Source organism: Narcine bancroftii, chromosome 5 (assembly GCF_036971445.1).
Source record: "Narcine bancroftii isolate sNarBan1 chromosome 5, sNarBan1.hap1, whole genome shotgun sequence".
Classification (NCBI taxonomy): Eukaryota; Metazoa; Chordata; class Chondrichthyes; order Torpediniformes; family Narcinidae; genus Narcine; species Narcine bancroftii.
This window is the reverse complement of record NC_091473.1, coordinates 231,891,122-231,910,159: the sequence shown is the minus strand read 5'-3', so window position 1 is coordinate 231,910,159 and position 19,038 is coordinate 231,891,122. Positions and strand designations below refer to the sequence as shown.

Genomic DNA, 19,038 nt, shown 5'->3' with positions numbered 1-19,038 from the left:
TCTCTGTCAGGATTCTTTTTGTTTGTGCTAATCAACACCTCCTTTTGCCTTAACATTTCCTCTACTAAATTGTTTCATACATATCCTCTCTTTTGTATTTTGGGAACAGACAATTCTAAATCTACTGCAATCAGCCAACTTTGCTACATACTGTGGCTGCCCCTTACTTACATTACTCTTTCCCTTCACCATGAGGTAAATATTAAATTGTTACATAGTACTGAATTCATGTATACAAACTGAATAGTACATAAGCATATATTCTACATATTTTCTATGATTAATTAACCCCTATATTCCAACACAGTGTGTAAAATCGCGTCTCCCTGGCTCGCATTGGGCATTCTCTCTTAAAATGTCCCTTTTTACAATGGTAGCAAACTAATGCTCCTGTTTCCCAATTCGTACCAGGATTACCACAAGGTCACGGGAACGGTCGTCGTCCCCAGAATTTTTCTCTATCCTTGCCCCTGCTCTGGTCTCTACTCTCCCACTCCCGGAGCTCCTCCCAATGTCCAGGAGCTGGCACACAGCCCCTACCCTTTCCTTGCTGTCCCTCCACGACTTCCTTGACTGCCTGGATCAAAATCTTAGCCTTTCCTTTCTGTTTATTGGGCATTCTCCCTTAAAATTACGCACCTCCATACTAGTCAGGGGCACATTTACAAAACCGAGACCCCCTCCCATGGGAAATTCCTGTAAAGGTCTCATCCAGTTAATTTCTGGCTTATCCTCTCCTTTATAATGTCTAGATTCCTGCTCTCCGGGAAATGAATCAAAAGGTTCTGCCCTTCCCTCCTGGAGGGTCTCACACTGTTTTGAATCAAAGTCTCCTCCCTCTCTTGTCAATTGAGGTGGTAATCTAGTACTTTGTGAACAGGTCATCATACCACCCCTACTTTCTTCTCCTTTCTTTAGCTGTGGGGGAGGAGGGGAAGGTGCAGAAGGGTAGAGCATAGGAGAGAGGGGAAAGATAGGAGCCAGCATAGGAGGACCATAAGGTGGAGGAAAGGAATGTAACACATCCCATCCTTGTGTTTCAGGGACAAAAGGTTCCTCATCCTTGTCCTTACATTCCTTTTCATTCAAAACCAGTTGATCAACCGATCCACTGAGCCAGCAGGCTGCATATTCCCTGCTCTCAATATTATCTCTTTGGTTTTGATAGAGCCAGATGTTCAATGCCTGACACATCCAGTCATCCTCGGATCCGAACTTTGGCCAATATACCGAACTCCCTTTTATCGGACTTTTAACCCATTCCAGACAGCAATACCTGACCATGGTCAGCTTGTCTTTCCCACGGGTTCTCCCCGCACCCCAATCAGATAGCATTAATCCTAATGGACTTTGTTTAGTTATCTGATTGTCCCGTCCTTCCTTAGGACTATTTCCCTTGCTACTCACACCTCCCATACTAACAGGTAAGTAAAATTCCTCTTACCGGGATCCAGTAGCTATTCCTAGCGCGCTTCCTTAACGTCCTCCCGTTGTTTGTTCTCAATGCTTCTTCTCAGATATCACTCGCTTCATCCACTGACCAGTCACCCGCCGTCCGCCTACCCCCGTTGTCAGTGGAGGGAGTGGGATCCCGGACGAGCCCCCATTTGTGAGAAACAGAAGTACCTTCACAGAATTTGCTCGAGACAAAAATTGAGAACAAAGAACATTTATTATACAACAATGCAAAGTTGGGTGCTTCCCCTTACCCTGGGAATACACACATACACTGGGGCTCACCCAACTTTTATACAGTTTATTTCAGTACAGAAGTACCCTCCCCCTTACATTCTTCTGCCTCCTGGATCTCCTGGATGCGTTTGTCATTAGGAAATCCTGTCTGCCTACGTGCTGTTGTGAACTTGGAGGACCGGGGGGGGGGGGGGGTATCCTGTAGGTGTCCCATCATGTCATTGTCCTTATTCACAAACCTGTCTTTGTTCTAATTCACACCTTCCGGACTCTCAGGGCTACAACCTTCTTATATGCAGAACTTGCTAATTCTGTCTAAGGCTAGAAGACCCTTATCTTATTCAAACTAACTTTACTTCCTACATTCTATCATCTATCCTTATCCTATTCATACTAGCTTTCTTCTTCTTTTGCTTGGCTTCGCGGACGAAGATTTATGGAGGGGTAAATGTCCACGTCACCTGCAGGCTCGTTTGTGGCTGACAAGTCTGATGTGGGACAGGCCCACACAGTTACAGCGGTTGCAGGGGAAATTTGGTTGGTTGGGGTTGGGTGTTGGGTTTTTCCTCCTTTGTCTTTTGTCAGTGAGGTGGGCTCTGCGGTCTTCTTCAAAGGAGGTTGCTGCCCGCCGAACTGTGAGGCACCAGGATGCACGGTTTGAGGCGATATCAGCCCACTGGCGGTGGTCAATGTGGCAGGCACCAAGAGATTTCTTTAGGCAGTCCTTGTACCTCTTCTTTGGTGCACCTCTGTCACGGTGGCCAGTGGAGAGCTCACCATATAACACGATCTTGGGAAGGCGAAGGTCCTCCATTCTGGAGACGTGACCTACCCAGCGCAGTTGGATCTTCAGCAGCATGGATTCGATGCTGTCGGCCTCTGCCATCTCGAGTACTTTGATGTTAGGGATGAAGTCGCTCCAATGAATGTTGAGGATGGAGCGGAGACAACGCTGGTGGAAGCGTTCTAGGAGCCGTAGGTGATGCCGGTAGAGGACCCATGATTCGGAGCCGAACAGGAGCGAGGATATGACAACGGCTCTGTATATGCTAATCTTTGTGAGGTTTTTCAGTTGGTTGTTTTTCCAGACTCTTTTGTGTAGTCTTCCAAAGGCGCTATTTGCCTTGGCGAGTCTGTTGTCTATCTCGTTGTCGATCCTTGTATCCGATGAAATGGTGCAGCCGAGATAGGTAAACTGGTTGACCGTTTTGAGTTTTGTGTGCCCGATGGAGATGTGGGGGGGCTGGTATATCCATACTAGTTTCCTCATCTTCATATTTTTATATCAGTTTTACTCATTTCTCACACATGGATATGAGCAAACACATTAGCTTCAGGCACTTTGATGAACGGCTCAAGGCCAAAACATGTATCTTTGCCTTTGCTACATAAAGGATGCTCTTTGACCCACTGAGCTTCTCCAGCATTTTGTGTTTTTAGCTTCGGGCAAGCAATTGTAAGGTTGTGAAATGCACTGAAAGCAAGAACAATGTCAACATTTAAGAAGAGGATAGATATGAAGAAATAGAAGTGAACATTCTAAATCACTGGGAAGTTCACAGCAATTACATCAATTACAAGAAACGTTGCTATTTCCCACCCACATATTTTATATACAGTATGTTTCAGGGCTTAAAGTCTGCATTGCCAAGCATAATGATTTTAGCCCTCAGAATGGAAACACGATGTTTATTCTGGAAAATATATATTTTATTTCCTGCATTGATCTGGATTTTGCATTTTCCTTTGCTTCTTGGAAAATCAGTTGTGAATTTTTAAAAGTTATACCATTTCAGATGAATATAAGCTTGATTTTCCTCTTCGACAAAAGGAAAGCAGTTCCCAGTCACGCTGCGAAGCCCTGTTTAAGGTTCATGTTCTCTGTTCTTTCTCTCCACTACGAGACACACAGACATTTAAATGTTTGCCATTCGTAAAGATGATTGCTGCTCCATACACCTTCCATTGTGCTTTTACCATTTTTGTTCTTTTATTCCCTGCTGGCTTGGTGTGCTGACATCAAGGTCAAGGTGCTTTGAAATGCATGCCTATTGTGCATTATACTATTTGGCTAAATCTATTCTTTAGAAACAAAATTATGCATAAATTTAAAATTATTTACAACACAGTCGACCATTTAAACCCGAGCTGCCCAGTTTCACCCAAATTAACTTACAACCCCCATAACCTTTTGTAGGGTGGTAGGAAACCAGAGAACCCATGCAGACATGGGGAGAACATACAAACTCCTTACAGACAGTGCTGGATTTTAACTTTGGTCACTGGTACTGTGTTAGCTTTGTGATAAACCACTACGTTAACCGTGCTGCCCAAATAAATTAAACTGACAAGCATTTCAACTTGATAAGGAAACATTACCATCTCAAACTTGTCTAGTATAGTAAAATTAAGTTGTTTTACATAACAGAATTACGTATAAAGAGGCAGAACTCATCAGACAGTATCTCCAGTCTCAACAGTATTACAAGCCATTCCAGCATTGGGAGTGGTAAGGATGCTGATGCCAAAAAGAAAAAAAAGAAAAGCTGGGTAAGTAATACTTGCAGTTTTGTTATGGTCAAAAGTGATACATTGGCACTTTTCCTGTGATACTTTTAATTTTACACTTGTGTTTCACTGCAGAGACTGACTTTTCAATTATGCCTTCATTCTGTACATGGTTAGTGATGATTATAAGCAGATTCTTAGTCTTAGGCTCCTATGTCCATGTTCATTTCTGCAGCACTAGGTTACAGGTTTCTGCTGTCAAGACCAACAAGGCTGTAAAGGTAAATTGTTATGCAGTGGAATCAGCCATGTTTAATTCATTCAGAATGTCACAGCCACAACACAGACATTGGGCAGTGGGGTTGGGGGGAGGGTGAAAACACCAATCGCAATCTGCTTCACTCAAAGGGGGCTCCATCGCTGTAATGCTCAGATTCCATAACCCACATCGCTCTATGTTTCAAATGCTACTCTCCATGGAAGACCATTCTCTTCATTCGCTGAAGCAATCTTCTGATTATGTTTTCAATTCCCTTCACATAAAATTGCTAGACGGGCACATGAATGGAATAATTACAGGGCCATATTTCTGCTTCCTTCTCCTAAATGGAGGCTCCCAATTTCATGATCAGCCCCTGCAAGTCTATAATTTATTGTTTCTGCTAATTAATGAATATCACATTGCCCACTTGTGACTTGCAGTCCACATGCAGTCATCAGAAATAAGTCCTTTCTGAACTTGTTTAAAAGATAATTATTGCAACTTTGTTTTCTCTTTCACATACTGACTGCAGATGAAAGGCAATGCCCATGACAACCATTGTACTATATCCAAATTACTGAACTAATGATTTAAAACAGAACGTTATCTGAGAATTATTACTTTATCTATACTCATTTCAAGTTGCCTTTTTTTTTCCTACGTAATGTTTGACTCACTTTTTTTATGAACCTTGAAACTCTTCAGTCTATTGAAAGCGTATTTTGATTACAATATTAAGCCCTTTACTTACTTTCTTGCTATCCCTTTGCTCATTCAATAACTTCTAATTTGAGCTTTTATACTTTCAAGCAAAAGCATCAATTTTGATTCAGCCAGAGTGTAGTGTGGAATAACAATATAGATCAATAAAAGAAGATTAAGGATACATGCTACATAAATCTATTGATCTGAAAAAAATTAAGAAACAAATACTCATTGAAGACAATTGCCTGCTACAGCAGTAGAATCAAAAATGGTTCTGGAACAAACATGAGGTACAAATTCATTTAGAATAAATTACAGTCATTCTGTTTACACCAATTTATGTCATATTCATAGAAACTTAAACATTAGCTCAGATTGTTGTGCATCACTGCAGATAGAAAACTAGTACCTTTGCAGTTTGCCAAATAAGTTTGTTGACGACACAATATCCATGTCACACTTTTCCAAAAGTAACTGCATTGCTTCTGCAGTGTAAAATGACACAATAAAAGAGTATTTACCCATTGAAATAATTCTGATTTATACTTTACCTTTGATGCAGCAAACTAACTGACACAGTTCATATGAGTATTTCAGAGGTAATTACAAAGATGTTTTTAAAAGACTTTTGTTTGTAAATAATCTGGATTAATCAAAAGTGGCATGACTCTTAAAAAATAAAAGAATCGCCAAATGGTAAAGTACAATAGATGGAAAAAAAATACCGTTCTTAATTTACCAGCATGTGCTCGAATAAGCCTGGAGGAAAGTGGAATCTAAGAGGCATAATTCACTGCAATAATTGAAGTTTAGAAAACATCCCAAGGACTCCTTCCATTCAAAATTGTGCATTATTAGCCATTTGACTTGTGCAAATTAAAATTTAAAATGATTGATCCTGTTGTGAAAAATCTTGCTATTGAAAAATTTTGCTATTGAAATTATACATGGCAATTTTAATTTCACTATCCAAAAAGTAGACCACTGGATTTCTAAACTATAGAGAAAGGTAACAAGTATTGCTTTGTTTTTCCTCCCATGCTGACACAAAACTTTTTTTCAGGTTTATGAGGTAAGTGCTCTCAATATGTCAACCATGTGAGGAAATCATGTAATACATCCAGTATGGATGAGTGCTATCCACTGACATCCAAATCCATCAGCTCACTGAGACCCTTTAAGCACTCTTCTTTACTTTTGCACTTCAGCCTTGATGCATGACCTCATGAATGATTAACTCTTGCCATTTGTGAATTGTTGTTTCATTGTAGTCTTGTGCTTTGAAACTTTTATTTTGTAAATTGTTATTTTCTATCCAATATCACTTGTTGGGATTGTAAGTTAATTTAACTCCACCTCTTGAAATGAAAAAAAAACTCGTGCAATTCTACTTCACAACGAGTGATTTAAGGGTAGACAGAAATTATATAAATGAATAGTATGCACCCATTATTATCAATGCATTGAATGGAGTGAATTGAATCTTTCACTAATGAGTTAATTGTTGCTTGATGTTTGCTGGTTAAGACAACCTCACAAATTGGGCTGTCACGATATTTGATCATGAAAATTTTAATTATATTTAAACTGGATTCCTTTTGTGCCAAATGCTTTTTGGACAAAATTTTCAACATCTTCTAAAGTGGTCTGTATTGCGACTGGGTGCACGTTTACAATGCAAGCTAGAGTAAGACTAAATGAATGGAAAAGGGTGAGAAAGAATGTTTGCAATATGAAATATAAGGTGATAATAACTAAAAATTATGTCAATTTCAAAAACCTTACTGCTTAATGGAGATTAGTGAATCGTTTTGCATAAATGACCTACATATTTTTAAAATATTTTTATTGAATTTAACATATAAACGTACATACCACATTTTAAGAAAAACTTAACAAGTCATTTGTATATACAAAAGAAAGGATGGAACTATATTAGACAGTTCCTTAATCTACATATGATAACCATGTTGAAACCCATATTTTTCAAATTAATCCAAATAAAAATTGATTAAAAATAATGAACAAAAAAAACATAAAAACTAAATCTAATCTACCCCCTCCCTCTAATCAAGGAAACCCTTTGTAAAAGAAAAAGGAAATTATGGATCAGACAGTGACCTTCAGACATCAGAGAATCTCTGGAACATTAAAAATTAACCTACATATTTTCAAAGTGATTTAAAAATACAAAAAATCTTCCATAAAATTGTACCCGAATACAACTGTGGAGGAGTTTTGTACAAAGAAATAACAAATGTCAAATTTTATATGGATGCAAAACACTTTGGAATATTAAAGTGAAGGCTGAGGTGCATGTAAGGTGAGCGCAAAAGGATGATAATGTTAGGGAGGTGAAGGGTGAGGTAGAAACAAGTAGGGAAGGAGTTAAAAAAAGGAAAGCCTGTAGACAATGTGGTTGAAGGAAAAATACAATGTCGGAGAAACTTAGCAGGTCAAACACTGTACTTATATGGCAAAGATGAAGGTAGATAACCAACGTTTCGGGCTTGAGCCCTTCATCAAGGTATAGTAGGGAAGAAGCAAGGAAGATGTTTCTAAAACTCTCAAAAGTTAGGTTTTCCTCAGAAATCTGCTGTAATGTATTACAAATGGATGAAAAAGCCAGCTGTAGCTGCTGGGCGCGACACTGGAGCCTTTAGATAGTCAATGCAATCTGATCAGCAAACTGAGCTTCGGAAATAAATCTTAATTGAGAACATTGGTCATACTGTTAGGCAAGAGAGCTTCATAGCACTTGCTGCTGGCCAAGGAAATCAGTCATCTGTAAATCCCAAGCCAGAACTTTGTAAAGTTTAGTGAATGAATAATAGAGGACTTGTGCCAACAAGCACCACTTGATGGTTGGATCTGCAAATATTGAAAGTGACCTGGGCATATTTTCCATACTGGAAAAGATGAGCTCGAAGCTCCCTGAAAAGCACAGTTCAGGGTTGAACCTGAGCTTGTCTATGTCCTCTTACATTGTATGTACATCAGAATCAGAATTTATTGCCATGAACAAGTCATAAAGTTCATTGTTATACAGCAGCATCACAGTGAAAACATTCGTATAAACCACCTTACAAAAAAAATAATGAAATAGTGCATGAAATGTCAATGTAAGACAGTGTCTTTTTATCTTTGGTTCATTGATCAATCAGGATTCTAATGGCAGCGGGGAAGAAGCTGTCTTTGAGCTGCTGAGTGTTCATCTTTAGGATCCTGTACTTTTTTCCTGATGGAAGCAGATTGAGGAGGGCATGGCCTGGGTGGTGATGGTCCTTGAGGATAGAGGCTGCTTTCTTAAGACACTGTCTCTTGTAGATATTCTTGATGGAGCGGACTGGTGCCCGTGATGATGCAGGTCGAGTCAATAACTCTAAGCATCGGCACCTCCATACCAGACAGTGTTGCAACCTTGTGGCAAACCTGCCACTGTGCCAAATGATTCGCTGTGCATGTCGTCACTCTTCGTCCATAGACTATCCCTTTAGTATCCTCATCCAAGTCCTCTGCACCCTGTTCCTTGGGAAGCTGACTTACAGGCTATTCGGTTTGGAAGCATGGAGTAAGGGATGGCACATGGGTGAACTGTGAAATGCAGAAGTGCAGTAAGAACCTGGTGGACATCAGATAGATCTTCTTTCAGATGACTTTATCAATCATTTGAGACCAGGGTATAGGACAAAACTAAGAGGGTTGGAATATTCGGGTGTGAAAGGTTGGGAATTAGTCACTTGGGAAGAAAAGCAAGAGTACACCTGGAGGCAAATTTTAAGGAGTTGGAAAAGAGATTAAGAAACAGGACTGGAGAGTAAAGAAGCAGGAGGATAGGACAGACAAAATCATGGGCTCAGAGGTGGGCGGAAAAATCTAGACGGCTGGGACAACGAGACGAAATCGAGGAGAGGTGGGACATCAGTGAAGCTGTGATCTTGCTGAGGGAGGATCATTAATATTCTGGGTCTTGGGTGGAGATTGTAGTGGGACCATCAGTTCATTTTAATGGGGAATGGGCAGTGGAATATAGTGTGGAACGGGGAAAAGGCTGTACAAAAGACATGAAGAGATGGGCATCAGAGCAAAAGTAGCAGTTTTAGATTGGACCAGAATGCCAGTGAGAACAAGGACTCAGATATAAACACATGGAAAGCTGCAGGAAAAAATCAGCCATGTAGGATTATGATGTGGCAGGAATGGAAATCTAACATAAGGAAAGGATTGGGCCCTATAACCTGGAGATTTGTGTCTGTTGTGTGTATATATCAATCCTCCATAAAATGCACAGGTTATGAAGTGCTTGTGCATAACTCCTGCTCATAGGAACAGCACTTGTCACATTTCAGCCTGGTGTGAAACACGAAAGACTTTTGGCACTATAATCGCATTCAAAACACAGAAATGCTGGAGGAACTCAGCCAGTCTCAGGTCAAAAACATCAGAAATATATCTTTGCCTCCTATGGGCACTGCTGTTGAGTTCTTCCAGCATTTCTGTGTTTTGACATTTCACCCAAGGATCATTATCATATCCCTTTTTATATGCACGTGATAACATCACCAGTACATGCAATGCTTGTTTCTGACTTTAGATCAAGTATTCACAATCTTCAGCCTCTGTTCCTTATTCACTATTATGCAACGAGTAGACCATAACGCTAGTCCTGCATCACTATGTTGCTCTCAGTATGGTAGCCATGGAGAGTACCCTTCATCTGCAGGCATGTGTGAATGAGGGGGGGGGGGGGAAATCACAATAAAGATTTTTTAAAGTGGAAATGTCCCAGTTTCTCAATGTATTTTGGTGACACCTGATCTGGAGTTCACCAAATATGCTGCAACAAAAAATTAAATTTCTAGGTTAATGCTTTGCTAAATAAAGCATGATCTGAAAACGTAAGGAATAGCAAAGCTGAGGAATTGTGCAGAATTAGTTCAGGAGAAGATTGTAGTGAAGCTGTGAAAGGATGCCCTGGATTACACAAGAGCAAAATGTATCAGGTTAGCTTTTAGAATCAACATTAGGTACATTGCACCTCAGGGAGTATTCTGTAGACTGTTAACTCATGGGAAAGATACAGAGAAGCAGGTTTCCAATTAAATTAGAGACACAGAATAAAAAAGAATAAGAAATAATTGAGCTGGAACCCACAAACTGGGTCCCCTGCCATTTTGGGTATCTCGAAGTAAAGGGGGAATTTCACTGATAATCTTTGATCCAGGAATTCAATGATATAACCTGAGCAGCGGCAGCCCTTTTGGTTCTGCATTCATGAAGTCTCACCCTCAAGATGGCAAGTTTTGCCCCAACTTTTTCCAACTCATAGTATTTATACCTCTTTGATACTCAGAGACATCCAAAATCAAATTCCAAATAGTAATTTGAAAATAAATAATTTAAATATTAGAATACCTAAATAATTAAAGACATTAGTAATAAAATCATTTTAAATGAGCTTCCCTTTTGCTTCCTAATCTGTAGTTCTACCTTCCCCATTAACATTAATAAGGTCCTTGGATCCTGTGCCAGGGATGACCTTGTGCAAAATTCTAGATGCAGATTATTTACTTAGTTGCTGGTAAATTTGAGCAAAGGTGAACTGTTCTCCTCAGACCGCGAGAAGCTGAAAAAGGGCTAAATAGTGATTAGGTTCACTACATTGGTATGATATGTGTGGAGGCATTGGGGTTTCCTGCCATTGAAACACCTAAATCTTTCATGTTCCACAGCAGATTTCTCCACACTTTAGTCTTTCTCTAAAACGAGCATCAAGGCTATCGGTTCTGTTTTGGGACAGATATATCCACTCATTCCATTCCTAAAGCAGTGTTAGAAAAATCATTCACAGATTTTTTTTTTCTTCATTTGATATTTGGTATCATAATGCAGTTTTAAGCACTTATCCAGTTGTTCATCCAATTCAAATCCTTGAGGTTGAGCAAAGCTTAAAGGCACATTTTAGATTGAATACCCAGTTTCTTGTCCAACCTGCCCATTGTCATTCATTGTTTATTTTTCCTGTATAAATTAAATGCATTTGCCAAATGGAATATGAAAAAATATATATAATTTATTTTGGATGAAAATTTACAGCAGTGGTTGAGATTTCAGGCAGATTTAGGTATTTTTAATGCCATTTACAAAATTCAATAATTATGAATTAAATATTTTCTGTTGAATACATATTCTAAAGTATCAATGTCATGACAGCCTTCAAATCATCATGTGTCACGCATTGTATTTCTTTGGAAAATTGTGTCGTTGAAGTTGTTGGCAGAATGAGATCAGATAGCAAAGCAACTATTGTATACTTTGCAAATTGAGATTTTGCAATTCTGATATCACATCAGTGATTTCTTTTTTGTTGTTAACAACAAAATTATTCAAGTCATAAAGATAGACCTAAATCCCAGTTGAAAGTTTGGCTCTTTTAAATTATTTTTTTTTACTTCCAGGTTGAGGAGTTAGAGGACACAGTACATTTTTAGTCAAACAAGCAATATTAACAGTTAAATGATATTGCAGTATCCAGGTCAGATTGACATCTGCAACAGTATAATATTGGACTTCTATTCCCAGATTAGCTTTAAATAGAAACATGTGTGTTGTTAGTTTGACATTTCCATTGAGCGAGCTTCAGAAGAACACCTGGAAGGAATTTCTTGTTGAAGACAAGTTGAAGTAAACAGCTTGCATAACACACAGCAGATCACCATGGAGGTCCCAGAGCAATATACCTCCTGACAAAAGACGACTCAGGGACAGGAGAAAAATGAAAAGCAATTATTACTTTTTTTTAAATGAAAGAAAACACTTTGTCCCTTTATCTGGAGGCATTCACTGAAATATGTTTCATGCTTTAAGGAACAAATTTTTTCTCAAACTTCAATAATTTTTATTTGCTTTTCTTTCCTGTGAACAGACGGTACACACACAGACAATAAAACCCATTGCATTGCAAGCTGTCATCTTTGCATGTTTTGTGATGTTATACCATGCTGTCAAAATCTATTCTCTTTTCAGCTGAGAAGTTCATTTAAGCAAGCCTTTACCCTGAAAAAGGCACCCAAATCAGCATCCTCATATTCTGACATTGAAGAGATAGCAACTCCGGATTCTTCTGTTCCATCGTCACCCAAAGTGCAACATGAAGATGCAGAATCATCATCTCCCTCCACGAAACCATCAACTAAGTAAATACAAATTTTGATATTGTGAAGATGTTGAATTATGAAATCCAGAATTTTGCATCTATATTTTGCTTAAAATGCATAAATAGCAAATAACTACTTTTTAAAATGTATCATCCTTAAGCCGCTTTCAGGTGCGCTCTCCTCCAAGAATGCACCAGCAGAAGCAGATACGGCCCTGTGGAATGACCTGGCACGTGGCAGCCCTGAAAGGGACAGCTGCAGGAGAGGCGCCTTGGAGCCCATGCCAGCTCCTGTAAACGCAAGACGTCGGGGCAGGGGCAGCCGGCACAGAACATGGGGGGCAGGTGCGGAGGTTACACCTCCCGGACGGAGGAGGAGGATTGGCGAGTACTCCCCTGAGCCGCACCAGGCTCTTTCAGGTGGCTTCCCAACAGCCGCATTCGGGTAGAATATGCGGCTTTACATCGGGGTATTCTGGCCACGTGAAAGAGGCCTTAGTTTCATTATATAGATTTGTGGAATAATTCATTGAATTCTCACAAAGTAATATTGCAGGCGTTTCTGATATTGTTTGGGATGTATAATAAATTATTGCAGGTATGAAATGACAGAAAATTTGTAATCTTGTAATTTTGGATCTCATGATGGTGCAAGCTACTGAGTAACATTGCTGAGTGTTGAACATTAGCCAAGGTTATCCTTTGCATGACCATTAGAAGTAGCAATTCATTATCAAGTCACATGCTAAGTAGGGAGTGACTGTTCCATTTACCAGTCGAGGAAAAATGCTTCCGCTTCCTGTAACTGTACTGGATTGAACTTTGATCACTCAGATTCTGACAGATAAGGAAGGGAGTGAAAGTTCTGTTTGTGGATTCAGGATGTGCAATAGTGACAGAGATTTGACCAACCAGTTTGACCTCTCTGTGAAAAATCTCTAAAATTCTTTCACCAATTTATTGTAGCTGAGCTCCTCTGAATCCAGCTATCATGCTTTTCTGGTCCTTGATTCCCTTGAAAGACCAATGTCACTTCTAACTCCATGTGTTTTGATTACATTCCTACTCCTTTATTTTCCAAGAGCATTCTGAATGCTGATCGGATCTACTGCACATAAAATAAAAAGTACTGACATGAGTAGTCAGGCCTCTGCTCGACAATATGTCACTGGGTTTTAACTTCATCTCACTCCTTCTGCCTCTTCACATCCACACCATCACTTGAATGGGTCTTGAATAGACTTACTGGCATTAGCATTATCATTCCATGGCATTCTGCAGTGGGGGAGGGAGAGATAATCATGGCAGAATGAAGTGGTGCGGTAAAGGACCGGAGATTTGAGAGGTGAGAAAGGCAGCATTGGCAATTCAGTTCCTTCGATTGAGCCTTGGGCTGCCAGTCTCAGACTTTTCTCTGCAGCTTAATCTCACACGTTTGCATGATAACTCCACTTGTTGATTTCATTACATACGTTAAAGGCACAATGCATTGAATTCTAATAAAATAACTGCAGGCATTTCTAATATTTTTTGAATATTGTTCAAGGTATGAAATGACAGAAAGTATTGGAATTCTTTGACCAAAACTTCCCTCTCAAGGACACGACACACACACATGTAATTAAGATTTTTTTTTAAACACAGGCCTTTTGACTCCAATGACCCTGATCTGAAAGAGGTATCCATCCTACGGAGTGAGCTGTGGGAGAAAGAACGGAAACTAACAGATATTCGCCTGGAGGCTCTCAGTTCAGCTCACCAGCTTGAACATTTGCGAGAAGCCATGCACAATATGCAGGTACGTTGCAAGTATAAATGAATGCAGTTATACAAAAACCAGTATTGTTAGTGAATGTTTATCATTGATTCCTTTATAAATAGAAAAATCTTCAAAGTATTCTGCAAAATTACTGTAAAATACAAAATGAATAAAAGCCTGTGTGGGTTGCTTGCATTTGTTAGTATTTTCAATTCTGTAATTTTTCAGGCAAAGCTTTTAACATCTGACTCACAGTTACTTGCAGAAGGTTGTGCCAAGCAGTATCTCTGCTTGATGAAAGGTTAATCACTCACCTGCTCTTGGCAGGACTTATTTCTACACTAAGCATCTGTGAATATCTAAGCAATCTTCATTTGGTTCAAGCCCACATTGTTTTATTGCTGTCATTAGTCTAATTTTCAATTTTTCAAACCTATGTAACATTCATTGCATTATTGTCTTTGGATTCACAAAGTAACAAAGGCACATCTTTCAGCCCAACTCACCATGCCAACCAAGTTGTCATTTGGAACTGGTAACACTTGCCATCATTTGGTCCATATTCTTCCAATATATGAGCCCGAACGTCCTTTGAACATCAAACCGTACTCACTTCTCAAGATGCCTCCAGTCGTTTGTTCCAGATACATGATAAATCTTACTCAAGCACGTGAAAAACTCCTGTGTTGATAAGTGACAGTGTTTTTTTTCCAAGCTTTCATCAAAATGCCTTTGTGAAAATCAGACTAAATTATTCTTAAGATTATGATATGGGCAGCATTCTCACGATTCTATTGCAGAACGATTAGGAGTACTTCTAAAAATTCATGTTTTATGAAGTAATCATCATTTGAATGTGCGTATAGTAACACACTGCAATCGATGATGATGTATGTGGTGTAAAACCATTGTAGTGGTTGCAAAACATGCAGAAACACACCACAGGACACGGTGGAGGTTTCAGTTGAACTGATTTATTTGAATTCCGCGCGTGCCCCTTTAAGGTCAACGGGAGTCCCGTCCCACGCAACGGTGACGTCATCCAGTTGCCTGGGGAGCAAGCTGTGGCCTCAACCACGAGGTAATCGGCAAGGCCCGATGGAGCCATGCCCCGCCAGCGCGGCGATACAAGCGGGCCCGGTTCGCTTCAAGAGATGTGAGCCGTCACACCATACTGAAATGCTGGAGGAACTCAGCTGGTCTCGCAACGTCCACAAGAGCTGAAGATGTATTACTGACATTTCAGGCCTGATCACTTCTTCAAGGTATAAGACAAAGAACAGGAAGTTGTTGGGATAAGGACTAGAGAGAGAAAGGAGGAGGAGTAGGTGGAGGAGGAGTTCAGGCCTACAGACAAAAGGTGCTAATTGGATATGAAAAGGGGAAATGTGAGAATTGATTTTGGCTGTGTGAAAGGAGACAGAGAGAAAAGGGAAGAGAGAGAGAGAGCTAGGGGAAAGTTGACAGGGGAAGAAGAGGGGCACAGATGGGGGGGGAGTGTAATGGAAATCAGAGAAGTCGATGTTAACGTCATCAAGTTGGAGGGTGGCCAGACAGAAAGTGAGGTGTTGTTCCTCCAATTTGCAGATGGTCTCAATTTGGCAATTCATGTCTGACATGGGCAAACATGTCAGGGATGGGGAATTGAAATGGGTGGCCACTGGGAGTTTCATGCTATTGCTGCAGACAGAACCAAGGTGCTCAACAAAATAATCTCCCAGTCTGTGCCCAGTCTCTGATGTGGAGGAGATCTCAACAGGTTAATAAATAAATGTGCCAAGTATGATTGCCAAATTCATACTCTGGAAGAATGAGTAAACATGAAATTTTAAAGGAGTATTCATGCCTTGAGCTTGTTTTTGGATAAATTAATTTGCAATCTGTTTTTTTTTCCAATATGCTACTGATGTCCCATGGGGTAGATTGGACCACACAGATCTAGGGCAGGCACATGAAGATAGAAGAATCTAAAGTTATGAAGGGGCTAGATAGAAAAAAATCACATTGTTATAGTGAGGGAGCCCAGGACAAGTGGTTAAGAATGGTTAGATTTCCTTTCCACACAAATGGTGGTTGGAGTTTGAAATGTTCTTCCTGAAGAGACGATGGAAGGAAATACTCCCATAGCATTTTAGAACCTGCTAGACAAGTACTTGGGTTTACCAAATGTGGGTAAATATTATGTGTGAATAGATGCAGCAGATAGAATGGACATAGTGAGCTGAAGACCATATTACTGTGCTTTAGGCCTACAACAGACTGCTCATGGTCTCTCTCCTACAATAAATATCCTGAAGGATTGGTGAGCAATGAGACAAGTTCATTATTTTCATCCATTGAATCCGTTCTGCTTTCAGCGAGCTCATTGCTGCTCCATAATTTTCAAAAAATGAATGGCAGCTTTCGTCATTGCCACATTCATTACTTATTTTCTGACTCAATTTACAGCACACAACCATTCAAATGAGAAAATGGTTCACCAGATCCTGCAAATGTTTCTACACAATTACTGGTAGCAATGCAAAAAAGCCAAGTCCTTCCTTTCGTTCTATGAAGAGACACCTCTCTAACTGCACCTGGCAGTCCAGATGGAATCAAGACTTGCAAAGAAGCAAATTAATCTGACAAAGTTATATCCAGTATATTTTAAATGTTATTGCATAATAAGCTGTGACATTTTAACAAATGCAAAGCTTCATGGAGCTTCTTATTTTAATATCAAATAGGAATGAGGCTGAAATATGCTAATACTTATGCGAACTGAACTGTGGAAAATTCACATTCTGATCAATTTATTAAGTCAATTTTATCTTGTTCAATAATATAAAACAGTGCACAATTATTATTGAGTCTTTCTTTTTTTGATTGTTGATTACCGATTGTTGACTTCAGTAAGGGAAAGCCAGAGGTATACAATCCAGTAATTATTGGGGGTTTAAGGTGGAGAGAGTGAGAAAATTTAAGTTCTTGGGAGTCACTATCTTGGAGGATCTTTCCTGGACCCAACACACTAATAGCAATGTGAAGAAAGCATGTCAACACCTCTACTTCATCAGGAAGTTTGGTATGACACCAGAAACCCTGGCAAATTTCTGCATATGAGTGGAGGAAAATATGCTGACCATCTGCATCACGGCCTGGTAAGGGGAATCCCATACACCTGAGTGAAAAGCCCTCCAAAATGTAGTGGACACAGCCCAGGACATCATAGGCAAAACCTTCCCCATTATTGAGAACATCTACAAGGAACGCTACCATCAGAGAGCAGCAGCAATCATCAAAGTTCCACACCACCCAGTACACGTTCTGTTCTCGCTGCTGCCATCAGAAAAGAGGTCTTCACTTTATTGATTTTTTTTAGATTCTCTCTGCATTGCACAATTTGTTTACATTTGTTTTCTGTTTAGTTCTTTACTTGTTTACATGTATAAGTTGTGTAAATTGTTTATAACACTACCAGTAAGTGGTAATTCTACCTCGCCTGCAGAAAAAAATGTCTCAGCATTTTATATGATGTCATGTATGTACTCTGACAATAAATCTGAAATCGGAAATTTAAAAAGTTGTCATGGAGTAGCCATGGATTCTATTATTTTGGTTCGCAGTTTTTTTTTTACTTTACTTGAACCAAAATCTCATAGGAATTATTTGGTATTCCAACAGAATATTACCAAGATGAAATTTGGCTTCGTAACTTTGTAACCAAAATTAGACTGTATGAGTAGAGTTATTAAATAAGGCAGTTTTTGATTTTGGGTGGTAATCTTTAGTTTGTCTATTGCAGGCTTCTGTACCTTCTGTCCAAATGTAGCAGGAAGAAGAGATTATAACCAAAGTGATAGGTATCCCTTATGATGTTGGATGTCTTCTTGACGCAGTGCCTCACTTTAATGTCTGCACAGATAGGAGGTCAGAGCCTGTGATGGACCTCCTTATGTTTAGTGCCTTGTGCATTCCTGAGCACTTGCATTGCCAAACCAGGTGGTGTGCAACCTACATTCTACAGTGCACCTTTAAAAGTTTGCTAAAGTATCTGATAACATGCCAAATCCCCTTAGAATCCTAAGAATGTTGAAGCACTGGTGTACCTTCTTCACAATTGCTTCATCCAGGAAAGATCTTCTGATATATGAACTCCCAGGAACTTAAAGCATTTGACTTTCTAATCCTACTTTTCACTGATGCAGACATGTGCATGGTCCTTTGGTCTCATCTTCATAAAATCAGAAATAAGCTCCTTGGTCTTGGCAATGTTGTGAGCAAGATTGTTGTTCAGGCACCTCCCAGCCAGGTTGTTAATCTACACCTTATATTTTGATTCATCATTTCCAATTATTCATCCAGCAACAGTGGTCTCATCAGTAAATTTATAGATTGTGTGGGAACTGAACTTGGTTACACAGTGTAAGATAAAACATCATGAGATGGGAATGTGTAAGGAGTTACCCTGTACAGGGCTGTAACAAGATGTGAATGCATCCTTGTACTTACAAGATAAGAGAGACATTGATGGATTGAGAGGCAGGAAGCTAGCAGGGAAAGGATAGCAACAGTTTTAGTCATTGGACAAGTAATGATATGATGATGTTCTAAGCATGTATCCAAGGGTATAAAAAATCACCATTTTGCTGATAACGGCAGAATGCATTCTCCGACTAACATTGTTAGTCGCAAGTGTTACAATCCGGTAATAAAGAACAAAGAACCCTGATTTCGACTCAGTCTGGTGTTTGTCTCACTCATTCATGAACAAAGCAGACCTAACAACAGTCATGGGTGTACAAAGAATAGATTAGGGGACTAAGCTCGCAATCTTGTTTGTATCCCTGTGTTTATCGAGAAGCATGGAGGTGGCGATGTTGCTGATCTACAATGATCTGTGATCTCCTGATGAGGTAGTCAAGGATCAGAGTTCTAGGTCCTTTTGCTTGCTGACAATTCTTGCTGATATGATGG

At 39.6% G+C, this 19,038-nt stretch overlaps 1 protein-coding gene across 7 annotated transcripts in view; it reads left to right on the top strand.

Annotated features, from left to right (window-relative positions):
• The window catches only part of LOC138765026 (neuron navigator 1-like), a 674,255-nt gene that overhangs the window by 614,216 nt on the left and 41,001 nt on the right, over positions 1-19,038 (top strand). For all 7 annotated transcript variants that reach the window (XM_069941668.1, XM_069941670.1, XM_069941669.1 and 4 more), the window contains 3 exons: positions 4,121-4,242; positions 12,194-12,363; positions 13,968-14,121. In XM_069941668.1, the coding sequence (XP_069797769.1) occupies positions 4,121-4,242; positions 12,194-12,363; positions 13,968-14,121 (446 nt within the window). The remainder of the gene's footprint in view (positions 1-4,120; positions 4,243-12,193; positions 12,364-13,967; positions 14,122-19,038) is intronic.